The 20,654-nt window shown below is 43.3% G+C and overlaps 3 protein-coding genes and 1 long non-coding RNA gene across 4 annotated transcripts; 3 read left to right on the top strand and 1 right to left on the bottom strand.

Moving 5' to 3' along the window:
• Window positions 1-2,613: 2,613 nt before the first annotated feature.
• On the top strand, window positions 2,614-7,295 carry LOC125709274 (alpha-2-HS-glycoprotein-like). Its single transcript, XM_048977555.1, has 7 exons — window positions 2,614-2,913; window positions 3,475-3,585; window positions 4,642-4,729; window positions 4,899-5,062; window positions 5,155-5,262; window positions 5,742-5,822; window positions 6,686-7,295. The coding sequence occupies exons 1-7, from the start codon at window positions 2,704-2,706 to the stop codon at window positions 7,169-7,171; spliced, it is 1,248 nt and encodes a 415-aa protein (XP_048833512.1). The 5' UTR covers window positions 2,614-2,703; the 3' UTR covers window positions 7,172-7,295.
• A 2,724-nt stretch (window positions 7,296-10,019) lies between these two features.
• On the top strand, window positions 10,020-14,176 carry ahsg1 (alpha-2-HS-glycoprotein 1). The gene is made up of 8 exons (XM_048976298.1): window positions 10,020-10,111; window positions 11,274-11,523; window positions 11,620-11,730; window positions 11,893-11,977; window positions 12,099-12,265; window positions 12,632-12,730; window positions 13,359-13,433; window positions 13,552-14,176. Exons 1-8 carry the CDS (start codon window positions 10,035-10,037, stop codon window positions 14,110-14,112), a joined length of 1,425 nt encoding a protein of 474 aa, XP_048832255.1. The 5' UTR covers window positions 10,020-10,034; the 3' UTR covers window positions 14,113-14,176.
• Window positions 14,177-14,381: 205 nt separating this feature from the next.
• Window positions 14,382-18,527, top strand: fetub (fetuin B). The gene is made up of 7 exons (XM_048976299.1): window positions 14,382-15,289; window positions 15,589-15,696; window positions 15,816-15,903; window positions 16,015-16,181; window positions 17,090-17,203; window positions 17,423-17,506; window positions 17,684-18,527. The coding sequence occupies exons 1-7, from the start codon at window positions 15,050-15,052 to the stop codon at window positions 18,272-18,274; spliced, it is 1,392 nt and encodes a 463-aa protein (XP_048832256.1). The 5' UTR covers window positions 14,382-15,049; the 3' UTR covers window positions 18,275-18,527.
• Window positions 18,528-18,703: 176 nt separating this feature from the next.
• Window positions 18,704-20,574, bottom strand: LOC125708621 (uncharacterized). Its single transcript, XR_007382512.1, has 3 exons — window positions 20,125-20,574; window positions 19,246-19,337; window positions 18,704-19,017 (listed from the first exon to the last, which is right to left on the bottom strand). It is a non-coding gene; the product is annotated as an uncharacterized LOC125708621 (long non-coding RNA).
• Between the last annotated feature and the right edge of the window lie 80 nt (window positions 20,575-20,654).

Raw genomic sequence — 20,654 nt, 5'->3', positions numbered from 1 at the left:
GCGAGCCTACTGTACACTAACACATACAGCACTTCATTGGTGTGAGCCTACTGTACACTAACACATACAGCACTTCATTGGTGCGAGCCTACTCTACACTAACATATACAGCACTTCATTGGTGCGAGCCTACTGTACGCTAACATATACAGCACTTCATTAGTGCCAGCCTACTCTACGCTAACATATACAGCACTTCATTGGTGCCAGCCTGCTCTACACTAACATATACAGCACTTCATTGGTGCCAGCCTGCTCTACACTAACATATACAGCACTTCATTGGTGCCAGCCTGCTCTACACTAACATATACAGCACTTCATTGGTGCCAGCCTGCTCTACACTAACATATACAGCACTTCATTGGTGCCAGCCTGCTCTACACTAACATATACAGCACTTCATTGGTGCCAGCCTGCGCTACGCTAACATATACAGCACTTCATTGGTGCCAGCCTGCTCTACACTAACATATACAGCACTTCATTGGTGCCAGCCTGCTCTACACTAACATATACAGCACTTCATTGGTGCCAGCCTGCTCTACACTAACATATACAGCACTTCATTGGTGCCAGCCTGCTCTACACTAACACATACAGCACTTCATTAGTGCCAGCCTGCCCTACACTAACATATACAGCACTTCATTGGTGCCAGCCTGCTCTACGCTAACATATACAGCACTTCATTGGTGCCAGCTGAGACACACAAAACAAATAAAAGCTTGTGAATCTATTTGATGACCCTATTTATCCAGTTTAGTGTACACATAAACATCTGAAACATAAGATGATATCACAACAAATAGCTACGGATTGTTGGAACAAAATTTGAAGTTGTTTTCAAGTTATCGGTAATTTGAGTGATATCATTCCTCTTCAGGGGGGAGCATTGGCCAGCGATTTGGCCTCACAGGGGGGTGGGGGTTCAAATCCTCCTCCTGGCTCTGAGTGTGTCGAATTTGCATGGTCTCCCTGAGTTTCCTCCTATGGTCCAATCGCATGCACTTAGGTGAACTTGTCTGTAAACTGCCTTTAGTGTGAGGGTGAGTGCATCTACCCTTCAAAGGACTGGGCCCCATCCTGGAGTGCACCACCAACACACTGGGACCCTATTCCAGATAAATGTTATAGAGGATGGATGTTTTCTCTTTGGATTTATTAGAGAGGCTTATTGATGAAAAGCCTAAATCCTTGCTGTCATATTCTCTTATAGTCACATAACAGCTGAATCGCCTTTTGGACACAGTTTTGTTATGTCACATCTTTGTATGATAAACTAGTTACACGTTTCCTCATTTCCTTCTTAAATCCGATATACTAAAACACTTCGCTGTTAAAATGTTTTTTTTTCTTGCAGGCTTGCTAACATTTTTTCTTATTCAAAGAGCCAGAGGATGATGGGATACTATTAGTTAATATTATTTAACCACAGACATGTAGGATTGGGCATTATGACTTCAAGATGAAATACCCGAGTGATTTACCACTGTCTACTGAAGGTTTAAAGTAAACATCATTGCAATACAAAATACCATCACTGACATCTTCACACATCTGCATTTTACCCACACCCCCTGCCAAATTAAATTGCAAACAGCACATTTGAGCAATTCAGCAGATTTACAAAATGTTTTTGAAACCCCATGAGAATTTGTGTTACATGGAGAATATACTGAGGAATCTCTTCTGATAAATCTTTTTCAAAAACGCAGATTAATTGGAATATATAAGGTTATATTAAAATGCATTGGACAGTGTATTGCATCTACTGACTTGTAATTATATACACCTAGTATTTAGATATACTTCTTAATAAATTCAACTAAACCTCAACGCAATATGAAATCTAATTCTTAATAATTTCAAGCTTTCATTTGTTATTGTAGCGATTATCGTTGTGATGGACTGATTTTAAGCATACATGTCATTGCCATTTCCATTATCATTTAAATGGTTAACTGTACCATTCCGGCACCACATATTTTTAACGTTAGACTAAAACTTAGTTATATAGTTGTAATTCATTAGGCTGTGCGTTTATGATGATTTGTTAAATATATTACATACTCATGAACAGTTTTTTTCGAACTGTCCAAAAGCCTGCTTTTAAGGACCTTGAGCCTTTGCCATAATTATCAGAAATCGAGACCACCACTGCCCTCCTGTGCTTAATTCACCGCACTGCAAGGTATTATTACTCCAAATATTTGGTCAGTAAAAAAAGCTAAAACGATAAGAATAGCGAAACAGGATGAATATATTAATATATAATGTACGCTAGCAGAAATATGTTAATTTACGGACATTAAAAACAAAGGGAACAAATAAGTACTGTGTTTTAATGTATGCATGAAGTACAAAAATCAAAGCCCTGTCTAGTACGACCTATTGGATGGTCATGGACAAAGAAATGCCTCCAACCAAAAAAATATTTCACTTGATTTATTACGAAGGGTAAATATATAGTATTTATTTGGTCTGATACGGCATATAGGTCTGCACTGCTCAAATGACAAAACGCACTAGTTTTATGAAAACTCAAAAGAGGAGCGCATTCTCAGAATTCTGGCAGCATTTCAACATCATATTTGTCTAACCCCAATCGCAAAGTCCTTTTTCCTGCCAAGTACAAATAGATGCAGGACATAATCATACAGAAAACTACGCGTTTCGCTTATCGAATTATAAAAGTCACATATGATTATCAAAATGAGAAAATGTATCTTGTGTTTATTTCCTGCGTTGATTGTCTCGTGGGCGCAAACCAGCGACATACTCCCTGTGCCTTGCAATGACAAGACCGTGGAGAAGTTATCCCGCCTGGCGCTTACTTACGTCAATGAGGACAGAACCGTGGGCTACAAATTTAGTCTCAACAGAATTTTGAACGTCCATCTTCATGCACAGGTTGGTTGTTTTTATTTTCATTACAACTTTCGCAATAGGAGTGCGAACATAGCCCGCATCTAAACAGGAAACATGCGTTCAACCGTATAAAAAAAGTTAAACAGCATATGAAATCTGTTGTGGAATAGTTATACCCTATTAAATTGGTAAATAAACAATTGCTGCTTCTTCTTCTTCTAATAATAATAATAATGATCCTGATTGTTATTGCCTGGGTTACATTAATAGTTTTCTGTGCTGGGCACTATGAAATCGGCTACGTTAATGTTTAGAATGATATCTCTACTAATTCGGATGATTGCTATTCAAAGGTAACAATAATTGATTTTCTTGCTGTTATTTTCTCTTAGACCCAGGGCCTCAATTACTTCTTCTCTCTTTAATTATATAAAAATTTGGGCGGTTTTGTTTTCACTGATAGTATATTAAATTAAATGACGGCATATTGTTCATGCGTCAGACCTCACGGTGTTACACAGGGAGCGCAGTGTCGCGAGGCAGCTCCCGGGATGTGCGCACGCGTGTCCGGCACGTGAAACAGTGCATCTGCGTTGCCTTCAGGGCCCGGCTGGGAAGGTCCACTATCTGGATCTGGAGGTGCTGGAGACAAAATGCCACGTGGGGAGCCCGAAGCCTTGGAAGCGATGTGACATCAGACCCTTTATGGAAACAGTAAGGAATCCAGGTCCTGTAATATCCATACTGAAACTAAAATACGGAATATTTAACATGATGGCAGGTTGGCACTCACCCAGACAAACCCAGACAGAAAACGCTAAACACCAAAAAAGTACAGGCTCACAAAATACCATGATACTGAATGAGCATCTCTCTCATCCAGTGTCGACAGAAACTGTGTGTCACGAGCTTCATAAAGCCGTGATATACGCCAGTCCTAGGCTGCTTGTGTCCAAGGCCAAAGACACAAACCCTGGGACAAGGAGTACAAAACGACACTCCAGGGTAATAGGAAAAAGTCACATAGTCCGACGAATCATCTTTCACCCTTTTCCTGCATGCAGACAGCTTTACATTTGCAGAAAGCTGAAGGATGCCTTCAAAACGCCACGTCTGCAGGTATGGACAGTAATATCGTGGCATCCATTAGGTCTAAATAGCCTTTCATGCTCATACAATGACAGAGGACTATGAGGCCATTTTGCAGAACAGATGCACCCTGTGGTCCAAGAAGTATTTCCCTGTGATGTTGCCGTATTCCAAGATGATACAGCACATACCGCTATTGTACAGATTCAAGAGTGGCTGCATAAAGGCCAGGACGATTTCAAACGCCTTGAAAAGGAAGAGTAAAAGCCAAAGCTAATAAGCTGAAAACTGAAATATAAATATTCTGCAATAGTGTGTAAAAGTAGGGCTCCGGAATAATTCCTTCAAAATGCTGTAATTTATGCTTACTCCTTTTTGAAGGATATAGTATTCAGTAAAGTGGGACTGTAATTATTCCCTCAGGAAAAAAAACAATCACGGCAGAATAGCTGCATAAAAGACCTGCTACTACAGACAACAGATGGAGGGGGGGGGGGTCTCTGCAGTTTTGTGTGCAGCAAAATGTGCAATTTTTGTCACAAGCAACACAAAAATGTATATAGATATATAGTTACTTAAAGATGCATAAAGCTATCGTTCATAGAATGTGCTTAAAGTTGTTACCCTTAAAATAGGGTTTTAATGTTGTTATGTGGATTGAAAACATTTGATTTATTTCAGCAAATCGCCGGAAACTGCAACACCACCATCCTGCACGCACTGCAGGGCTTCTCTTACCTGCACAGCTACGACTGCATTCTCATCCCAGGTAGTTGCATTCAGTGAGCACAGCACTCAGCTTTCCTTTACATTATATTTGGGTATGTTATAAATCAGAGAATTTCCATGTCAGCTTTCAGCTTACTCACTTTCCGCTATTTTGCATTATGCCCTGAGAATGAATGCTGAAGGAGACCTCATGCTCTGGGCTTTTGCAGACCAACCAGAGACGTTGCTGAAGACTTGCCCCGACTGCCCCTTGCTCCTGCCCGTGGACAGCAGAGAGGCGCTGCGAGCGGCTCGGCTAACCCTCCGCAAGTATAACACCGAGAAAGCCAGCGGCTCGCAGTTCAGGCTGCAGAGCATCACCCGAGCCTCCCAGGTACGCAGTGCAAACCACAGCCTTCTCCAGCATTCCACTGTAGCTGTGTTGTCATGAGAAGCTGGATGACCATAATACCACACATGGCACAGAGCACGGCGGCACAGGGCAGCTTTGTGGAATACACCATCCAGGAGACGGACTGCACCCTCGAGCAAGAAAACACTGGACTCTGCCAGCCAACAGACATAAACGGAGAGGTAGGTATCAGGGCTACAAAACTGTACGCGAGAGTCTATTAACCCTTAAGGATTTTCAGGTTATTTGGAGAGTTTTAAGAACATGATCAGAGGCGTTGCTTGGATCTTACGATAGCTGGGTCTTATCCGCAGTTCTCAAACTCAGACTGTGGCTGTTAAACATCTGAGGTAAACAAATCATTCGGGGTTCATTTGGATTCACTTTGGGCTTCAGCCCTGTCCCAGCCTATGCTTCTGAACATGATATTCACAGAGACATGGGGACCAGGGTGGGAGGGGAGGGATATATTCCCTCCAGTATTTAATTTAGATTCATTCATAGCCCCCAAGAAATAGACTTTTGTATTAAAATGATTAAGTTGTGTCTCCACCTCCCCCCCAATATCAAACTCTCTCTTACGCCGTTGGATGCACACTATTCGCAGTTCATCCCTTACTGTGTGACCCTCCATTGGCTTATTGCGTTTATTTCTTTTCAGGCGGCAGGTTTCTGTGTTGGGGCAGTTTATGAGAGCAGGGACAGAGACGTCCAAGTCTCCTGTGAACTATTCCACTCCCAGGTACCGTGAATGACCTGCCACACTGGTACAGCACCATCAGACAGCAGTGGCGTTGTGCCAATCAGTTAAGCTAGGGACGAGCCTACCCGACATTTTGTAAAAAATGTACGTATAAATGAATTATTCAGTCAACCAATAACATTCCTACATTGACTCCGAATAACATGTTGTTAAACTGGCCAATGAGTGATATTTCTCAATCAGATCGCATCTCTTAATCTGCTTCCCCATCCCTCATCATTCTCATCTTCTGTCAATAACTATAAATATCATAAACGAGTTGTCACATCCGGACATTAATGATGATAATCTCAGCGTTGGTACACATGGTCAGCTGGACATGTTTGACGGTATAATAGTTACATAGAGTTACAATAACACTGATATCAGCGTATGTCTTTTTTATGTCTTGTGTGTGGCTTTGAAATGGTGGCAATCCACAAATTTGGTTTGCAGAGTCACTGTCAGGCAACATGCCACCTACACTGAAAGTGTGTTAAAAAAAACTCCCTCAGCCTCTTTGTTCTGCCAGCCAGTTTAACCTGTGCCTGAAATCTCCGTTCTCACTTACGCATTATAGGCTTCAAAACCCAGGAGGTGGTGGATAACGTTGGGTGGATAATGTTGGGTGGATAATGTTGGGTGGATAATGTTGGGTGGATAATGTTGGGTGGATAATGTTGGGTGGATTATGTTGGGTGGATAATGTTGGGTGGATAATGTTGGGTGGATTATGTTAGGTGGATTATGTTGGGTGGATAACGTTGGGTGGATAATGTTGGGTGGATAATGTTGGATGGATACTGACCCAGCTCATTAGAAAATAGTCCAGCATGGTCAGGCTGTCGTCTTTTTCGTCATAGGGGATTGAGATGCCTAAGCCTGGGACTACGGGGGGAGGCGCCGGGCTAAAGAAGGTGCCAGATGAGATTTCTGCTCAGCGTGAGAAACCCATAGCTGTAGATGCCAAACCCCCAGTGCCAAAGGACCGGGGCCCCAGACCCACAGATTCTGCACTAAAAGATGTAGTCCCTGTCAGCCCCGACGGCAAGCCTGCTGTCCCGATCCAACCGAATGCGGCCCCCGAAGCCCCGAAAGCCAAGCCACCCACCGGTCCAAAAGCGTCGCACGACCAGTCCTCAGAATCAAACTCCTCTGAGTCTTCTGAGGAGGCCAGCGACTCCGTCGTCAGGCCACCCCAGGATTTCAGGTACAAATATTCCCGCCAAAAGAGGCAGGTGTCTCCCAATGTCAGGTCGGAGAACATCCCAGAATTCCAGAGCGTCTTCCCCAGTACGCCATCCCCGTTCCGCTCCTGCCCCGGAGCACCACGCTACACCACTGTGTGAACGAACGCAAGTGCTGATTTGTTGTGCATTTTGGCAATGAACTGACATTACATGAATTGACATTCCATTGTAATTTTGTTGCCAAATCTACTATATGCCAACTTAATAAAAATTATGCAAACTGGTCTTTATCATTATTAACATTGTACCAAAGCAGCAGTGTAGTAGTAATAGTAGTAGTAGTATTATAAGAGTAGTATGATGGCGAGTACCTGCCCCTACCATTTACATAAGGCCACTGCTCTTGGTATAAGCAGGCAGACAGGGATTCACTGAAAAAGCCAACCAGTACAACCATACTCAGTTACACTCTTTTTTTATAGGAAATCCCAGTTATTTTCCCTTGACCTAAAAGTAGTCATGGTTGTTGTCATATCTATACACCTCTGTTATATTTTTACATAAAAATAACAACCTCTTAAATTTAGCGTCAAATTAGATTCCTTATTTATCTGGAGCCTGTGTCCAAAGCAACATTTTTGTAAAACAATGAAGGCAGATACTTCAGGATGAATCAAATCCTCCTTCCTAACTACCACTGAGCCCACTATGCCGTTATGACTGCTTATGATTGCTGGCCAACCCCTATTTAATGGCTTGAAGCCTCTAGTTGCCCTAATCTTTAATGAATATAACAAATGTTCGTTAAAAAAAAACGGCACTACTTAACCTGATGCGGAAAAAAATGGCTCGGGAATGCAACTGTAAAGCGTACTCCATCAGGAGTACAGGAACAAGAGGCACGGAATTGAGAGGGAAGGATTTTTTTTTTACTGGGCTAAACATTAAAACTGGGGGTGAAAAAAAGTGAAAAAGCACAGGGAGCCAAACAGTCTGTGGAAGGTCAGCAAAGCCAGGGAATGTGACATTTTGAGAGAAAAAGCAGAAGTTTATTTTATATTTTATTTGGTGAATATGCAGAGGTGGCTACAGGGGCTGGTCGACCCCTTGACAGCACAGCCCCAAGTCCCGCAGAAACATACTTAGTTAATAATTAATGGCAAAGTGCAGGGACGGATCAAGCTTTTATCCCGTATTACGTCTCCTGTGCATCGCCTTTGGCTGGGAATCATCATTTGCAGCCACGCTATAGCTCAGGATACATAAAGCAGGGACACGATAAGGTGAGCCAGCTTTCTGAAACCTGTGACTGACTTCTAGGTTGTGTGCAAACAGTAAGCAATCACATTAGCTATGAGCTCTGCTCCATCCACACTACTCTCAAGAGTGTGGGTTTGGTTTCAACACTGGGAGGGACCCAAATCGACCCATGTCTCAATAGGACACTTTTAGAAATCATTAGATCAGAATCATTTCAGGTTTTGACATATCAAAGCAACTATCTATGAAAGACTATTTATAGTTAGTTTGCATCTGTCAGACTGCACAAGTGGGGGTCTGCCTATGTCCACCGAGCAGGTTTCAGGAGGGTGCAGAGGCACTGCTGGTTTGCAGCCCTAACAGAAGGCTCTGCTTGACCTTTGTCCACCTGCTTTGTGAAGATCAGCTATTTCTGAAGCTACATTTACCATGTGACTCTCCCTTCTGACTGTCGACAGTATTGGCTCGGTCTTTGTGCACGACTGATCTGTTAATCAAAGAATGAATGGGGTCAAACTAAAATGGATTCATTGAAGTATGAATCTGACCTTGCAAATTGTCCCATACAACTTACATATAACACACTTTTTAGTCTCATTCAATAAAATTATCACAAATTTGTCCGTTGATTGAAAAACAAGTAAACGGTGAATAAGTCCTGCTTTTCTGCTTTACTACTATTCCAGTTTTTCTGATAATATATCCACGATAATTTTGCCCGGATACCTCCCTAAGCAGCTCCTACCCAAAGCAAAGATAGCTAGGCTTCCACAGCCCCACATGTGTGCCTTTTGATGTGTGACAGCCACAGAAGATTTGGCTGCTTTCTCCGAATGGTATTCATCTTCAAATAGCACATGTGGAAATCCTGCCCTTTGACCACACACATACTGGTTTCAATAAAGTCACTGAACCAAACACAGCAGCCCTGTCCCAACATCTAGGCAATTTCCATACAGAGAATATGTTTGGAATTCATGGGAACAAAAGTGTTTCAAATAAACGTTTTCACACTGCACGATGTTAACTAGAGCAGCAGGTATTTAAACACCAAACAGCAACATCACAATGCATCTGATCTATAAAATTCTGATTGCAAAAAAAAGATACAAGAAATAAAATGCACTAATCTAAAGTCATAACCTCTGAGAATGTTTAAATTAATAAAATTGGTGATAATTAATAAAATGATATCCGACTGCAAAACCTTTAAATCATTTCGTTTTGCATGCTATTAAAAGCTGGCTGCATGTTAAAAAACTTTTATTTTTCTAATAAAGCTCAAAACGATCAACATGCACAGCTGTACAGCTTATCTTGCTATGGCTAGTTTGTGTAGAGCACCTCAGAGGTGCTGAAATGCTTCCCTGGTCCTTTAAACATGTATGCATCGCAGTTCATGGAAGCACGATTTCTGTCAGTGACCGCTCAGGCACTCTTGACCGGGGGGTTAAAAATTAATGCTGCTTGTTTAACCTTAGCAAATAACTGTCAAAAGATGGACCCTGTGACCTGGAAGGTCTCTCACAATACAAGCAAAGCTCGTCACCAAAGGTCACCCAATCCAGGTGTCTGACAGATGAAGACTGTGGGAGATATAAGGAATATCTTTATCTGTGGTGACCCTTTCCAGTCTCCCCACGCACTCGTTATCAACCATTGCATGTGTTCATTCCCCAAACACAAAGGAAGACAAACACAAATAGAATAAGAAACTAGAAAATCCGCTTGATAGCAAATGCGCTATGTTGTTTTTCTCTCAATGAAATGGACTACTTTATCGTCAGTGGTCTGCAGCTATCTTCCTATCATTAATCAACGTCTCATCATTGTTGCTACGTAAGTTAGAGACTGTAAGAGTCTCCCAGCCCTGGGCTCTCTGTGATCTCGGTGTATCTAGCCTTCGCCCTGCTCCTTGGCAGCCTGGTTGCCATTGGCTTTTATGGCTTTGCTCCATATTTATGTTCAGACACATAAATACATAAAGATACTCATTTTGATTCATTTTTAAGAGAGAAGGGGGATATTTCTATTTTGATTACGGATCATAAAACGTTCATAATGAGCAGAGAATATTCCATGCTTTGCGATTTTAATACTCGCTAACAGATGCTAATCATGGCAGGTTTATAGCCAAGATTTTAATAAAAATATAAATAACAACTGAATGTGTTCTTGTTATTTATCTATTTGTTTATTTATTTATTTTAAGAGTGTTTTATAATAAAACTAACAGTAGTCATTTGGAATTACAGCTGTGGAAAAAATTAAGAGACAACTATGTTTTTAAACAAATCTGCATTTTTAAATCATGGTTTAATTGTGGTTCTGCTGGCTGAAGGCTATGCTGAGCAGCAAGTTGCTGTCAGGTTCAAAATTTCTAAGACAGCAGTACACAAGAATAAGGTGAAGCAGGAGACACTGGGAACGACCAGAGACCAGCCCGGTAAACTTATCCGGCAGTTTCTCATGAATCGCAGGATGACATCAAGTGAACTTCAAAAGGGAAACATTGAGTGCAGGTGTGAGGTGCACTGCTAGGATAATTTGTATCAGGCTCCTAGAAGCAGGACTGATGTCCCTTAACGCGAGGAAGAAGCCCTTTATTAATGAGAAACAGAGAAAAACCAGGCTGCAGTTTGCGGGAAAAAAAAAATATATTATTCACAGACGCACAGCCATAAATTTAGAAATGAGTGAAACACAAAAATTGTGCTGTGGTCTCTTAATTTTTTCCGCAGCTGTATAAGCAGAGACTTGCGACCACATACTTCAATAATGGAGCTTTGGATTTGATTTTGATCATTAGATGAGAGACAATGAGAGAAGGTTTTGTATTAAACCAAAGATCCGGAAGGAGAATGCAAATGAAAATACTCTAACGGCTAACAGTAACTAACAGCTACTTACTTAATGCTTTACATTGGCATCACACCAGAGCAAAACATGTTTGCTCTTCTCCCTGTAGCGTCTGAATGACAACAACATATAAATACTGCAGGAGCCGCGAGGCGGTTTATCTGAAGTTCCGAGCAGCAGTCAGAGCCATGCTGACTCTCGCTGGATTGTTCTTGCTGGCTCACGTCTTCCTCGTCGCTGGCGGGCCGCCCACAGAACGCCCGTCCGTCCCCTGCGATGAGAACGGGGCAGCGCTGGCGGCACAGGCAGCGTTCCAGCACATCGGCGCCCAGCATCACCACGGCTACAAATACAAGCTCAAAAACTCAGCCTCCAGCCAATTGCTAAAGAAGGTGAGGGTTATGGTTCAGCCACTTGTGATTTCGAGGCTCGTTCAGTGAATGAGTGCCAGGCGTACAATGATACCCAGTTACTTTCCTCCTTCACAGGATGATCTCGCCTGTGAATTTCACTTGGAATTGGATCTGGAGGAGACCACATGTCATGTCCTGAACCCTAAACCCGTCGGGGAATGTGCGGTCAGGGAGACGCACGAAACAGTGAGTCTCAGAAAACACCCAACATTCTAAACATTGTCCTATTAGCTTCTCTTTTTTTAACTGCTTTTCATTTACATCTGTAAATATTAGTGTCTGTTAACTTCTCTGCAAACAGCCGATTATGCAACTCGGGTAAATATGAATATCTAACCTGTCTGGCAGAAAGTCGAATCAAACTGCAATGTGACCTTAACTGTGGCAGAAGGGAAGCCTACAGTGAAAAAATACTCCTGTTCATCCGATCCTGGTAAAATATGACTCCCTTCTGCCTACCAACAACTGCTGTGGCCAGTTTCAGTCGCAATATTGCAACAGTGGTGTCTTTTAGCTGAAATGGCGCGAACCCTGCGCCCCATTTTCCCCCCCAGCGTCGGCAGAGGAGTTACAGAAGATTTGTCCCGACTGTCCGTCTCTGCTTCCCCTTCATTACCCTGCTGGCCTGGACAGCATCAAGAGTGCCCTCAAGAAATTTCACGAAGAATCCAATGAAACCAGCTACTTCAAACTGCTGGAGGTCGGCAGGCTTTCTACACAGGTGGGTGTTTGTAAAAAAATCTGAATCCTGTCCGATAGAAATGTAACGGGAACACAGCTAACGCAATCATAGTAGGTAAATATTTACTATTACATTTCAGTTATGACTAGTTGAAATCTCTGTTTCCATCAACTTTCGGTGTAACTTATATTATACTTTTAAAGGAAAATATTCATAGAATGAGTTGTGGTGATAGCACATTAGTTGGTTTATGCATGATAAATAACCAGGATTCTTTCAATGGTCCCTGACTTCTATATGTTTCCAATTTAATCAATCATATTATTTTCTATTTGTATAGCTTAAGTAAGAAAAGGCTGTGACCTGCTATCATGTCAGAAATGCATTGTCGCATCGCCCTTGCAGCACACATTAACTGGGCAATCCTACTTCGCTGAATTTGCCATTGTGGAGACCGACTGCCGGCCCCACGTCATATGCGAAGTGCTTGGCAGGGGCGAAGCCGTAAGTGTACCTTCCTGTATTCATCCATCCATCCATCCATCCATCCATCTATCCATCTATCCATCTCTGACCACTTACCCAGAAGAGGGTCATAGATAGTCTGCAGTATGTAATTGCAAACAAAGAGCAAATACTCACAGTCGCATATTACAGCCAATTTAAGGACACCAGTTCACATAAACACACATTTTTGGACTGTTGAGGGAAATGGGAGCAGCTGGACGAGATACAAACAAACATGGGGAGAAGAGGCAAGGTCCAACTGCTAATCCTGGAACTGTCCGCCTATGGTCCAAAGATACAAGAGGCACCGAGTCACCGCTGCCCCACAAGGCTCATCTTAATCAGCACTGCTAGCTGCTCATTTCGTCAGGGTGCGAACAGGACCCACGCAGGCTGGGAGCTCAGCCGCCATATGCCCACTGATCATTTACCTACATCATTAAAATATGCTAAAGTACATTTTCCACAACATAAAATATCAGAAAAAACATACAGTTATCGACTAAGGCACAAATGAATTAAGCAGAGAAAGGGTTTTGTAGGAAACCCAACACCCCTTCAATCACAGAGGCTTAGTCTTAATAAAGTGTCTAATGGCTTATTCCCCAAAATGGTTCCTCTCCAGCACTACGGCTTCTGTAAGTCTACATTGCTGGGAAACGATGAAGTCAGTGTGGACTGTGAAATCTATGACGCCCAGGTATGAACTGCCCTAATGAAAGTTCTATTGAGTTATGGACCATCCACAGAGTCACAGAAGCATTATTGCTACTATAAAAATTTGTTTCCAACTCGTACTTGTTGTCCATTCTGTACAGAACTTGACTGATGGCCGCCATCATCATCATCGTCACCACCGTCCTCACCATCATCATCATCATCATCATCATCATCATCCTGGAGGGAAGCACAATGGCCATCACTCCCACAATTCCTCACATGAACACCCTCATCGCCGTCCTGGTTGGAGGCACAATGAGCATTCCTCCAAGATGGACTTACACGAACATCCTCGCCGTTCTCGTCCTGGTTGGAAGCACAATGGCCATCCTTCCCACAATTCCTCACATGAACACCCTCATCGCCGTCCTGGTTGGAGGCACAATGGCCATCCTTCCCACAATTCCTCACATGAACACCCTCATCGGCCACATAATCTGCCACCTTTCTTCTCTGGTTCTTCTGAACGCCGACATCCAGACATTGAGCTCCATCACTGCCGGGGTCAAGTGAAAATCCCCCCTTCCATCCATCCAATTTGTCCCCATCCAATTCGGCACATGCCCCCACCCCCTGTTGAAAATAGCCACCCCGATACCCTAGGCCCTCAATCAAAACACCACTTTAAACCAGGTCCGCTATCTATTCCTGATGTATGAAAGAGCACATTCAGGAATTTCACAAATACCACATCTTGAAATAAATGTGCTACTTGGCTGAAAACTGTTTTCTCATCGCTGTAATTTACACACTTTTTTGTATAGCCCAGTGTTTCCCAACCCGGTCATCAGGGACGCCCAGACGGTCCACGTTTTTGCTCCCTCCCAGCTGCCTCCTCTGGAGCAGGGAGAAGAGCAAAAACGTGGACTGTCTGAGCGTCCCCGAGGACCGGGTTGGGAAACACTGGTATAGTCAAAATGACTATGTGTGCCTGGCACTGTAAACAGCCTGCACAACCCATATCAACATCCAACGTGAAAAATATCAACAATCTTCCATATATCCAGTACAGGCTATGAAATGAAATATCACTTATAATATGAATTGTATATACTATATTTTAGTTTTTAAAAATGTGTGTAAAGGAATATTCCTAATGCATGAATGAATTTCAAGAAAGAACTGAAGTTGACTTGATTTCAGATCTGGTCATTTTCTGCTATGTGCTCATGATATATCAGAGCATACATAGAACATTACAGAACTCACCGTCATAGAGCTAAGAATTTACCGAAGACATTTACATGATAAACATTACATCAAAATACAACAATACCAAGACCCATGCAAGTATGTCAATAATCATTCTTTCGGATCTGACAATCAGACTATTGTGTTGCCACAAGTAAGTAACCAACTGATTAAAACCACTAGATTAAAACCACACACTGAATTCGACTTCACAAAGAGACCTACACTGGCTGGATTAGCAGGAGCTGAGGTAAGCGAACTTGCTGATGAGCTAATAGCAGTGTATCAATAGTGAGCAAGGTCTTGTTGACTTACCTTTGGCTGTGTGGGACAGGGATCAGGGCTGCAGAGTCACTGGCGATAAGCTGTGAGGTCCAGCAGAGGGTATTTAAGGTCTGGTGTTCAATGAGAGCATCACACTACAGAGTGCAACCTGAGCCGGCCATGAAGACCCATGCATTGCTGCTGCTGCTGCTCTGTGTGTGTGCCCACGGGGCGCCCACAGAGCGGCCGACGCCGGGCTCCTGCAAGGACCCCGCAGCTCTGGGAGCTGCCAAACAGGCCATGACCAAGATCAACCAGGACCGCAAGGAGGGCTACGTGCTCACCCTGAACCGCCTCTGCAACGTCAACCAAATGGAGCGCGTAAGTGAGAGACCGGGCCAGTGCAGCGAGCGCAGGTGCCCCAGTGTTCGGTGCTCTGCTGGAGAAAAACAGTGTTTGTGAGCTAAACTGCCTATTGTTGAATTAAAAATTTAGGAAATAGTAACAGCAAACCCTGGACTGTCAGTTAAATATGGACACAGGGCAGCGACCGACAAACGAAATGAAAGCTTAGTGTCTACTTGCTGGTGGGCCTCAGTAATGGACGTGACAGCACAAATGGATCGGAAAGTGTTATTGAAACCTGATTATCGATAGCGTGGTTGTTTCTGCTACATCAGGGTCCCATGGGGATGGTCTACTACCTGACCATGGATGTTCTGGAGACCACATGTCATGTCCTCAGCAAAAAAGACCGGGAGAGCTGTGATGTCAGAGACCCCATGATGGTATGGATGAAGAGAAAATCTGTATCGTTTTGAAACAACTCATAAACCAAACAAAAATACTACTGACTATTTTAATCTTTCTCCTTGATTGACGATGCATTACTCTCTGCTTTGCACAGGACTATGGGCAGTGCAAGGCCACCATCTACATAAACAGGGTTCAGAGGGAGGTCACCCTGTATAGCTATAGCTGTTCTGTGAGACCAGGTACTGGATTTGTTCACAATGTGTGTTGGCCTCCCTTTGGTGGTTCACTGCAATTCACTGCAAATCCGCAGTGTTATAGCACCTCTTGACTGACTCTTACTTTCTTGTCAGTACCGGTGTACAGAATATTCAGAGTCTGCCCAGACTGCCCCGTTAAGGTTCCCCTGGATGGTGAGAATATTCTGGAGACCACCAAGCAGGCACTTGAGGAGTTCAATAGAAAAAGTGGACTTGCAAACTACTTCGCCCTTTTGAATGTCACAAGGGCCTCTATTCAGGTATGATTCAAAATGGCTGCTCATCATTTCAGTAATAGTCCTAATTAGGCACAGTATTTACAACTTTATTTACGTAGTGACTGGGGTATACATAGTGGGGTGGCATGTTGGCCTAGTACAGTGGTTCTCGCTCCTGTTCCTGGAGGACCCCCTGCCAGAATGTTTTCATTCCAACCCTACCTTAATCAGGCTCAGATGGTTCTTAACAGGGTAGTAATGAATGTGGCAGGTTGAAAGCTGTGTGGGCTGGAGTTAAATCACTGTGGCAGGGACCCCTCCCGGAGCAGGCGTGAGAAACACTGGTTCAATGGGTTAGGCAGTGCCTTCACACTTCCATGGTTAGGCAGTTGCAGATTGCTGCTTGTGCTCCCTTTGTTCACATGGGATTCCTGTAGTACTGTGGTCTCCTCCCTCAGTTAGGTGGGGGGCAGGGGGTGGCTCAGTGGGCTACGTCTATGTGCCTGTGATCGGTATCTGTTCAAGCTCGGCCTCAGATGAATAGTCACATCTGTGGGCGCTTGAGCAAGGTCCTTAACCCCCAGCTCCACGGGCACAACTACCTTCACTGGCAATGTTGCTCTTAAATACATGCGTGTCTGTGTCTCACGGAGAGCAAGATGGGGTAGGTGAAAAGAGAATTTCCCCATGGGGATCAATAAAGTATCATCCTTTCATTAATTATGCAACTGTATGCCTGGAGCATGCTGGGATAGCCTCACTGCGACATTATAAGGGAAAGCAGTCAGGGAAAAGCGATGGACAAATTAGCAAGAGCCGAATTAATCACAATAACAATCTAAAAACTGCTTGAACTAAGCAGTTAAATGGCAAGAGAATGTCTGAAGTAGCAGCACTCATATTGAGGGTGTATTCGTTAATGTAATGAACCTTTTTTCACAATGTTACAGAGGGGAATTGGGATATTCGACAACGTGGAGTTCATCATTCAGGAGACAGTTTGCGCCAACAACACAAACATCACGGAGGCTGCGAACTGCAAGCTGATGAACTGCGAGTTTGCAGTGAGTCACAATACTGATATTTTGTTTTATTTCAGAAATAATTTGGGATAAAAATTAATACTACAAACCCCAAACTATACTCTGAATAGTAAAGACATGACAGCCCCCTAAAATACTACTATACAATGGACTTGTATATACAATGGTGCGAGTACTATTTTGTTTGTCATTGATCTGTGAATGAGACTAAAAGTAACAATCTTTCGTCTTTATGAACAGCATAAAGGTCTTTGCAAAGGAAGCAAGTCTGAGGTTATGGGTAATAAACATCTCTCAGTAGAATGTGAGATCTTGGAGCCTGAGGTAATTTTTTTGTAAACTTGTTCTGCTAAGTGAAAAATATATTGACAGTTTGCACTATACTGTAAGAATAACTACAAAAACCCTTTTCAGTTAAATATGAAATGTGTAGCAGCTTGTTCATGTTTATTAATATTTTCATTTGCACAGGGTACCAGCTAAATTCATTTTCTTTTAAAGGGTGGAGAAAAAGAGAAATCAAGGCATTTGCTGGGTGGAGAGCATAACCACAGCCATGCACATGACCATGACCACAAGCATGACCACACCCATGACCATGACCATAAGCATGGCCACGACCATGACCATAAACATGGCCACGACCATGACCATAAACATGGCCACGACCATGACCATGACCATACACATGGCCACACCCACGACCATGACCATAAGCATAACCACACAGACGAGCACGGTCACGAGCATGACCACAAACACCTCCACGCCCATGAGCATCACCACCATCATCACGACGATGCCCCTAAGAAGACCGCTACGGTAACTCATGGTGTGGTGCGCTACTTACCACCCATGGACGACCCCACAGCAGTGTCCTCGCTGCCGGACCAGCCTGACGCCTCGGAGGCACACCGACCTGTCACTCTGCCAGTGTTCCCCGATGCACACGGTTCGCATGCCAAGGAACCTGCCATCCCCCCCTTCCCCAACACAGAGTCACCGCAGTGTCCTGGGGACTCTGCCAGTAAGAACTCCTTCATCGAAGAGCTCTTTAACGAGGACCCACTATTCCAACATAAAGCTCATTAATTAGTGAGCGAAGTTGCTTCTGTACCAGTGCTTCCCAATCCGGTCCTCAGGGACCCAAAGATAGTCCACATCTTTGCTCCTACTGGGAACTGTCGGTCAGGGAGCCGAGAGGAAGCAAAAACCTGGACTGTCTGAAAACACTGCTATAGACAAAATGCTCATTTAATCTGTCATTTTACCACAGCATATTGCTATGTAGTGTTAAACTGCTCAAAGCTGTTATTTTTAATGCACATTCTATATCTGTTCTTTAATTTAACTGGCAATAATTAAAGTATTTGAAAAAACCGTCTCTTGGGATATGCCTCATTAATCTATTTAGATTTTGAAAATCAGTAATATTTTCAAATGAACAAAGCATGGCTGAAACCTGAGCTGCAGTGAGCACTCACAGAGAAGTATGGCCGTCTCACTCACAGAGAAGTACGGCCGTCTCACTCAAAGAGAAGTGTGGCCGTCTCACTCACAGAGAAGCACGGCTGTCTCACTCACAGATAAGTCTGGTCGTCTCACTCACAGAGAAGTACGGCTGTCTCACTCACAGAGAAGCACGGCCGTCTCACTCACAGAGAAGTCTGGTTGTCTCACTCACAGAGAAATCTGGTCGTCTCAGAGGGCAGAATGCTGTTCCCCTCTGATGGCTTCTCTCCTTGCCCCTGTCCTGCTTCTGCACAATGCACCGCTTTCTTCCTGCATTCCGCAGTGATGCTGTTCGGGGTCATTGGTGAACCATAAACTGCCAGCTGCGAAAATCAAGAAAACATTTTTTTTGGAAAGAATTTTGTACCTCACCTGAAAATCAGAAAAGCCATTGACATATATGTTGACAGCTTCATGAACCAATTGCTGTATTTTTGACCCCACTTGAGGGCGCTCTTGGTTTGCTTTGGGGCATCCTTTGAGGCCTTCTTTGAACAGACCATCTAGTGGGGTCAAAAATATGGCATGAAGCTTCATTTTGCCATCATTACCTGCAGTCCCGCTTACTGTTTCTTCTCAGGAAAGATGCTGAGAAATCTCCCACTTTCATTAGCTGGCCATCAGCATCATTAAACCAGGCATACTGAAGAAAATTCATACAAGAAGTAGGTTTAGAAAAAATAGGTGTCAGCCTTATACTGGGACGAAAGCTTAATAAAAAAGGTAGAGTACGGTTCTATTTTTCAAGCCAATGGCTCCACCCAGTGGTCATAAGTAACATGACAAGGTCAGCCATCTACCATATCAGTACACCATGAATTGAAAGTGTGGCTAAATCGCCATAACAGCATCTTCTAATTCCTCAATCAAGTTACCTAACATCAGTTCAGACACTTTTGAGCTTTCAGAACATGCAAGCTTGCAAGTATATTCCAATCCTGCATAAATCAAAAATACATTGGGAACTCAGATTTGTTAAAGAATTTTAATACGGCATGTTGATTTCTCAGCATTTTCCCTGTAATATTCCATTTTACACTCCCCAAAGACATGGGGCATGGTGGCTCAGTGGGCAGCTCATGGTCTCAGATAGCTTGGGAGGGGGATGAAACCAGCACCAAATCAGGAGAGCTGTGAATGTGTTCAGGTGGCCTGGCACACAGTCCTGGGCGTTGCCCTTCTTTGTGTTGGGGAAATACTCCAGGGCCCCCAGCATCTCCATAATAGATAAGTGGTTGGCAGATAGATGGATGAAGATCAAATTTGCAGTAAGAAGTATTGCATGGCTTACTACAGGTCTTGGAAGATTAATAAGGCTGCAAGTTCACGTCACAAATATCTGAGGGACAATTCTCCTACACTCTATATCCACAGGGGATTTCTGCAGTTTTGCTTCACACAGATCCATGCAATCACCAGCCATTACCTACTGTCTCAGAAAACCAAGCTCATCAATGATTAACTTTGTTCTTCTTGGAATTGAATGCTTCTTTGGAATTTAAATTCTCACTCGTTTTCCTTGAAGATATATGTGTCCTGTATAATAAGATGAAAGAATTTTATTACATTCATAGATAACCAATCTAACATCTAGTTTAGCAGAACTGTAAGTTGCTTTTCTAGAAGGACAGTGGGATGAAATCCTAGCTAAAATAAAAACAGGAACTAGAACCGTTTTCATTTCTCCAAATTAGGTTTGTTTGTTACAGACATTTAGTTTTACATGCTGGAAAGCAAGGGCGGCATGCCGTCTGTCACCTCCAGGAGGGGTGTTCATAACCCTTCCCAGCTGTCTGCCTGTATTTGAAGTGCCCTAAAATGCCCTGATGTCATGTGATGACTGTTAGGGACTAAACGGCACCACGGCATCCTGCTTGTTATTAGGTAATTTTCTACTTGGGGGAAGAGCTCCGAACTAAAATTGACCAATTAAAGATGCAGCCGTTTTACTGACAGAAAA

This window comes from Brienomyrus brachyistius, chromosome 15, assembly GCF_023856365.1.
Source record: "Brienomyrus brachyistius isolate T26 chromosome 15, BBRACH_0.4, whole genome shotgun sequence".
NCBI lineage: Eukaryota > Metazoa > Chordata > Actinopteri > Osteoglossiformes > Mormyridae > Brienomyrus > Brienomyrus brachyistius.
Note: the sequence above shows the minus strand (reverse complement) of the source record. Positions and strands in the feature narration are given on the sequence as shown.

Excerpts from the sequence above, each read along its gene's own strand:
- LOC125709274 (XM_048977555.1), top strand. The coding sequence starts at position 2,704 with ATGATTATCAAAATGAGAAAATGTATCTTGTGTTTATTTCCTGCGTTG. Across the intron at positions 5,063-5,154 it reads GCATCACCCGAGCCTCCCAG|AGCACGGCGGCACAGGGCAG; the intron begins GTACGCAGTGCA and ends CACATGGCACAG. Across the intron at positions 5,823-6,685 it reads GTGAACTATTCCACTCCCAG|GGGATTGAGATGCCTAAGCC; the intron begins GTACCGTGAATG and ends TTTTCGTCATAG.
- ahsg1 (XM_048976298.1), top strand. The coding sequence starts at position 10,035 with ATGAAATGGACTACTTTATCGTCAGTGGTCTGCAGCTATCTTCCTATC. Across the intron at positions 11,524-11,619 it reads CCAGCCAATTGCTAAAGAAG|GATGATCTCGCCTGTGAATT; the intron begins GTGAGGGTTATG and ends CCTCCTTCACAG. Across the intron at positions 13,434-13,551 it reads GTGAAATCTATGACGCCCAG|AACTTGACTGATGGCCGCCA; the intron begins GTATGAACTGCC and ends CATTCTGTACAG.
- fetub (XM_048976299.1), top strand. The coding sequence starts at position 15,050 with ATGAGAGCATCACACTACAGAGTGCAACCTGAGCCGGCCATGAAGACC. Across the intron at positions 15,697-15,815 it reads ATGTCAGAGACCCCATGATG|GACTATGGGCAGTGCAAGGC; the intron begins GTATGGATGAAG and ends TGCTTTGCACAG. Across the intron at positions 15,904-16,014 it reads TAGCTGTTCTGTGAGACCAG|TACCGGTGTACAGAATATTC; the intron begins GTACTGGATTTG and ends CTTTCTTGTCAG.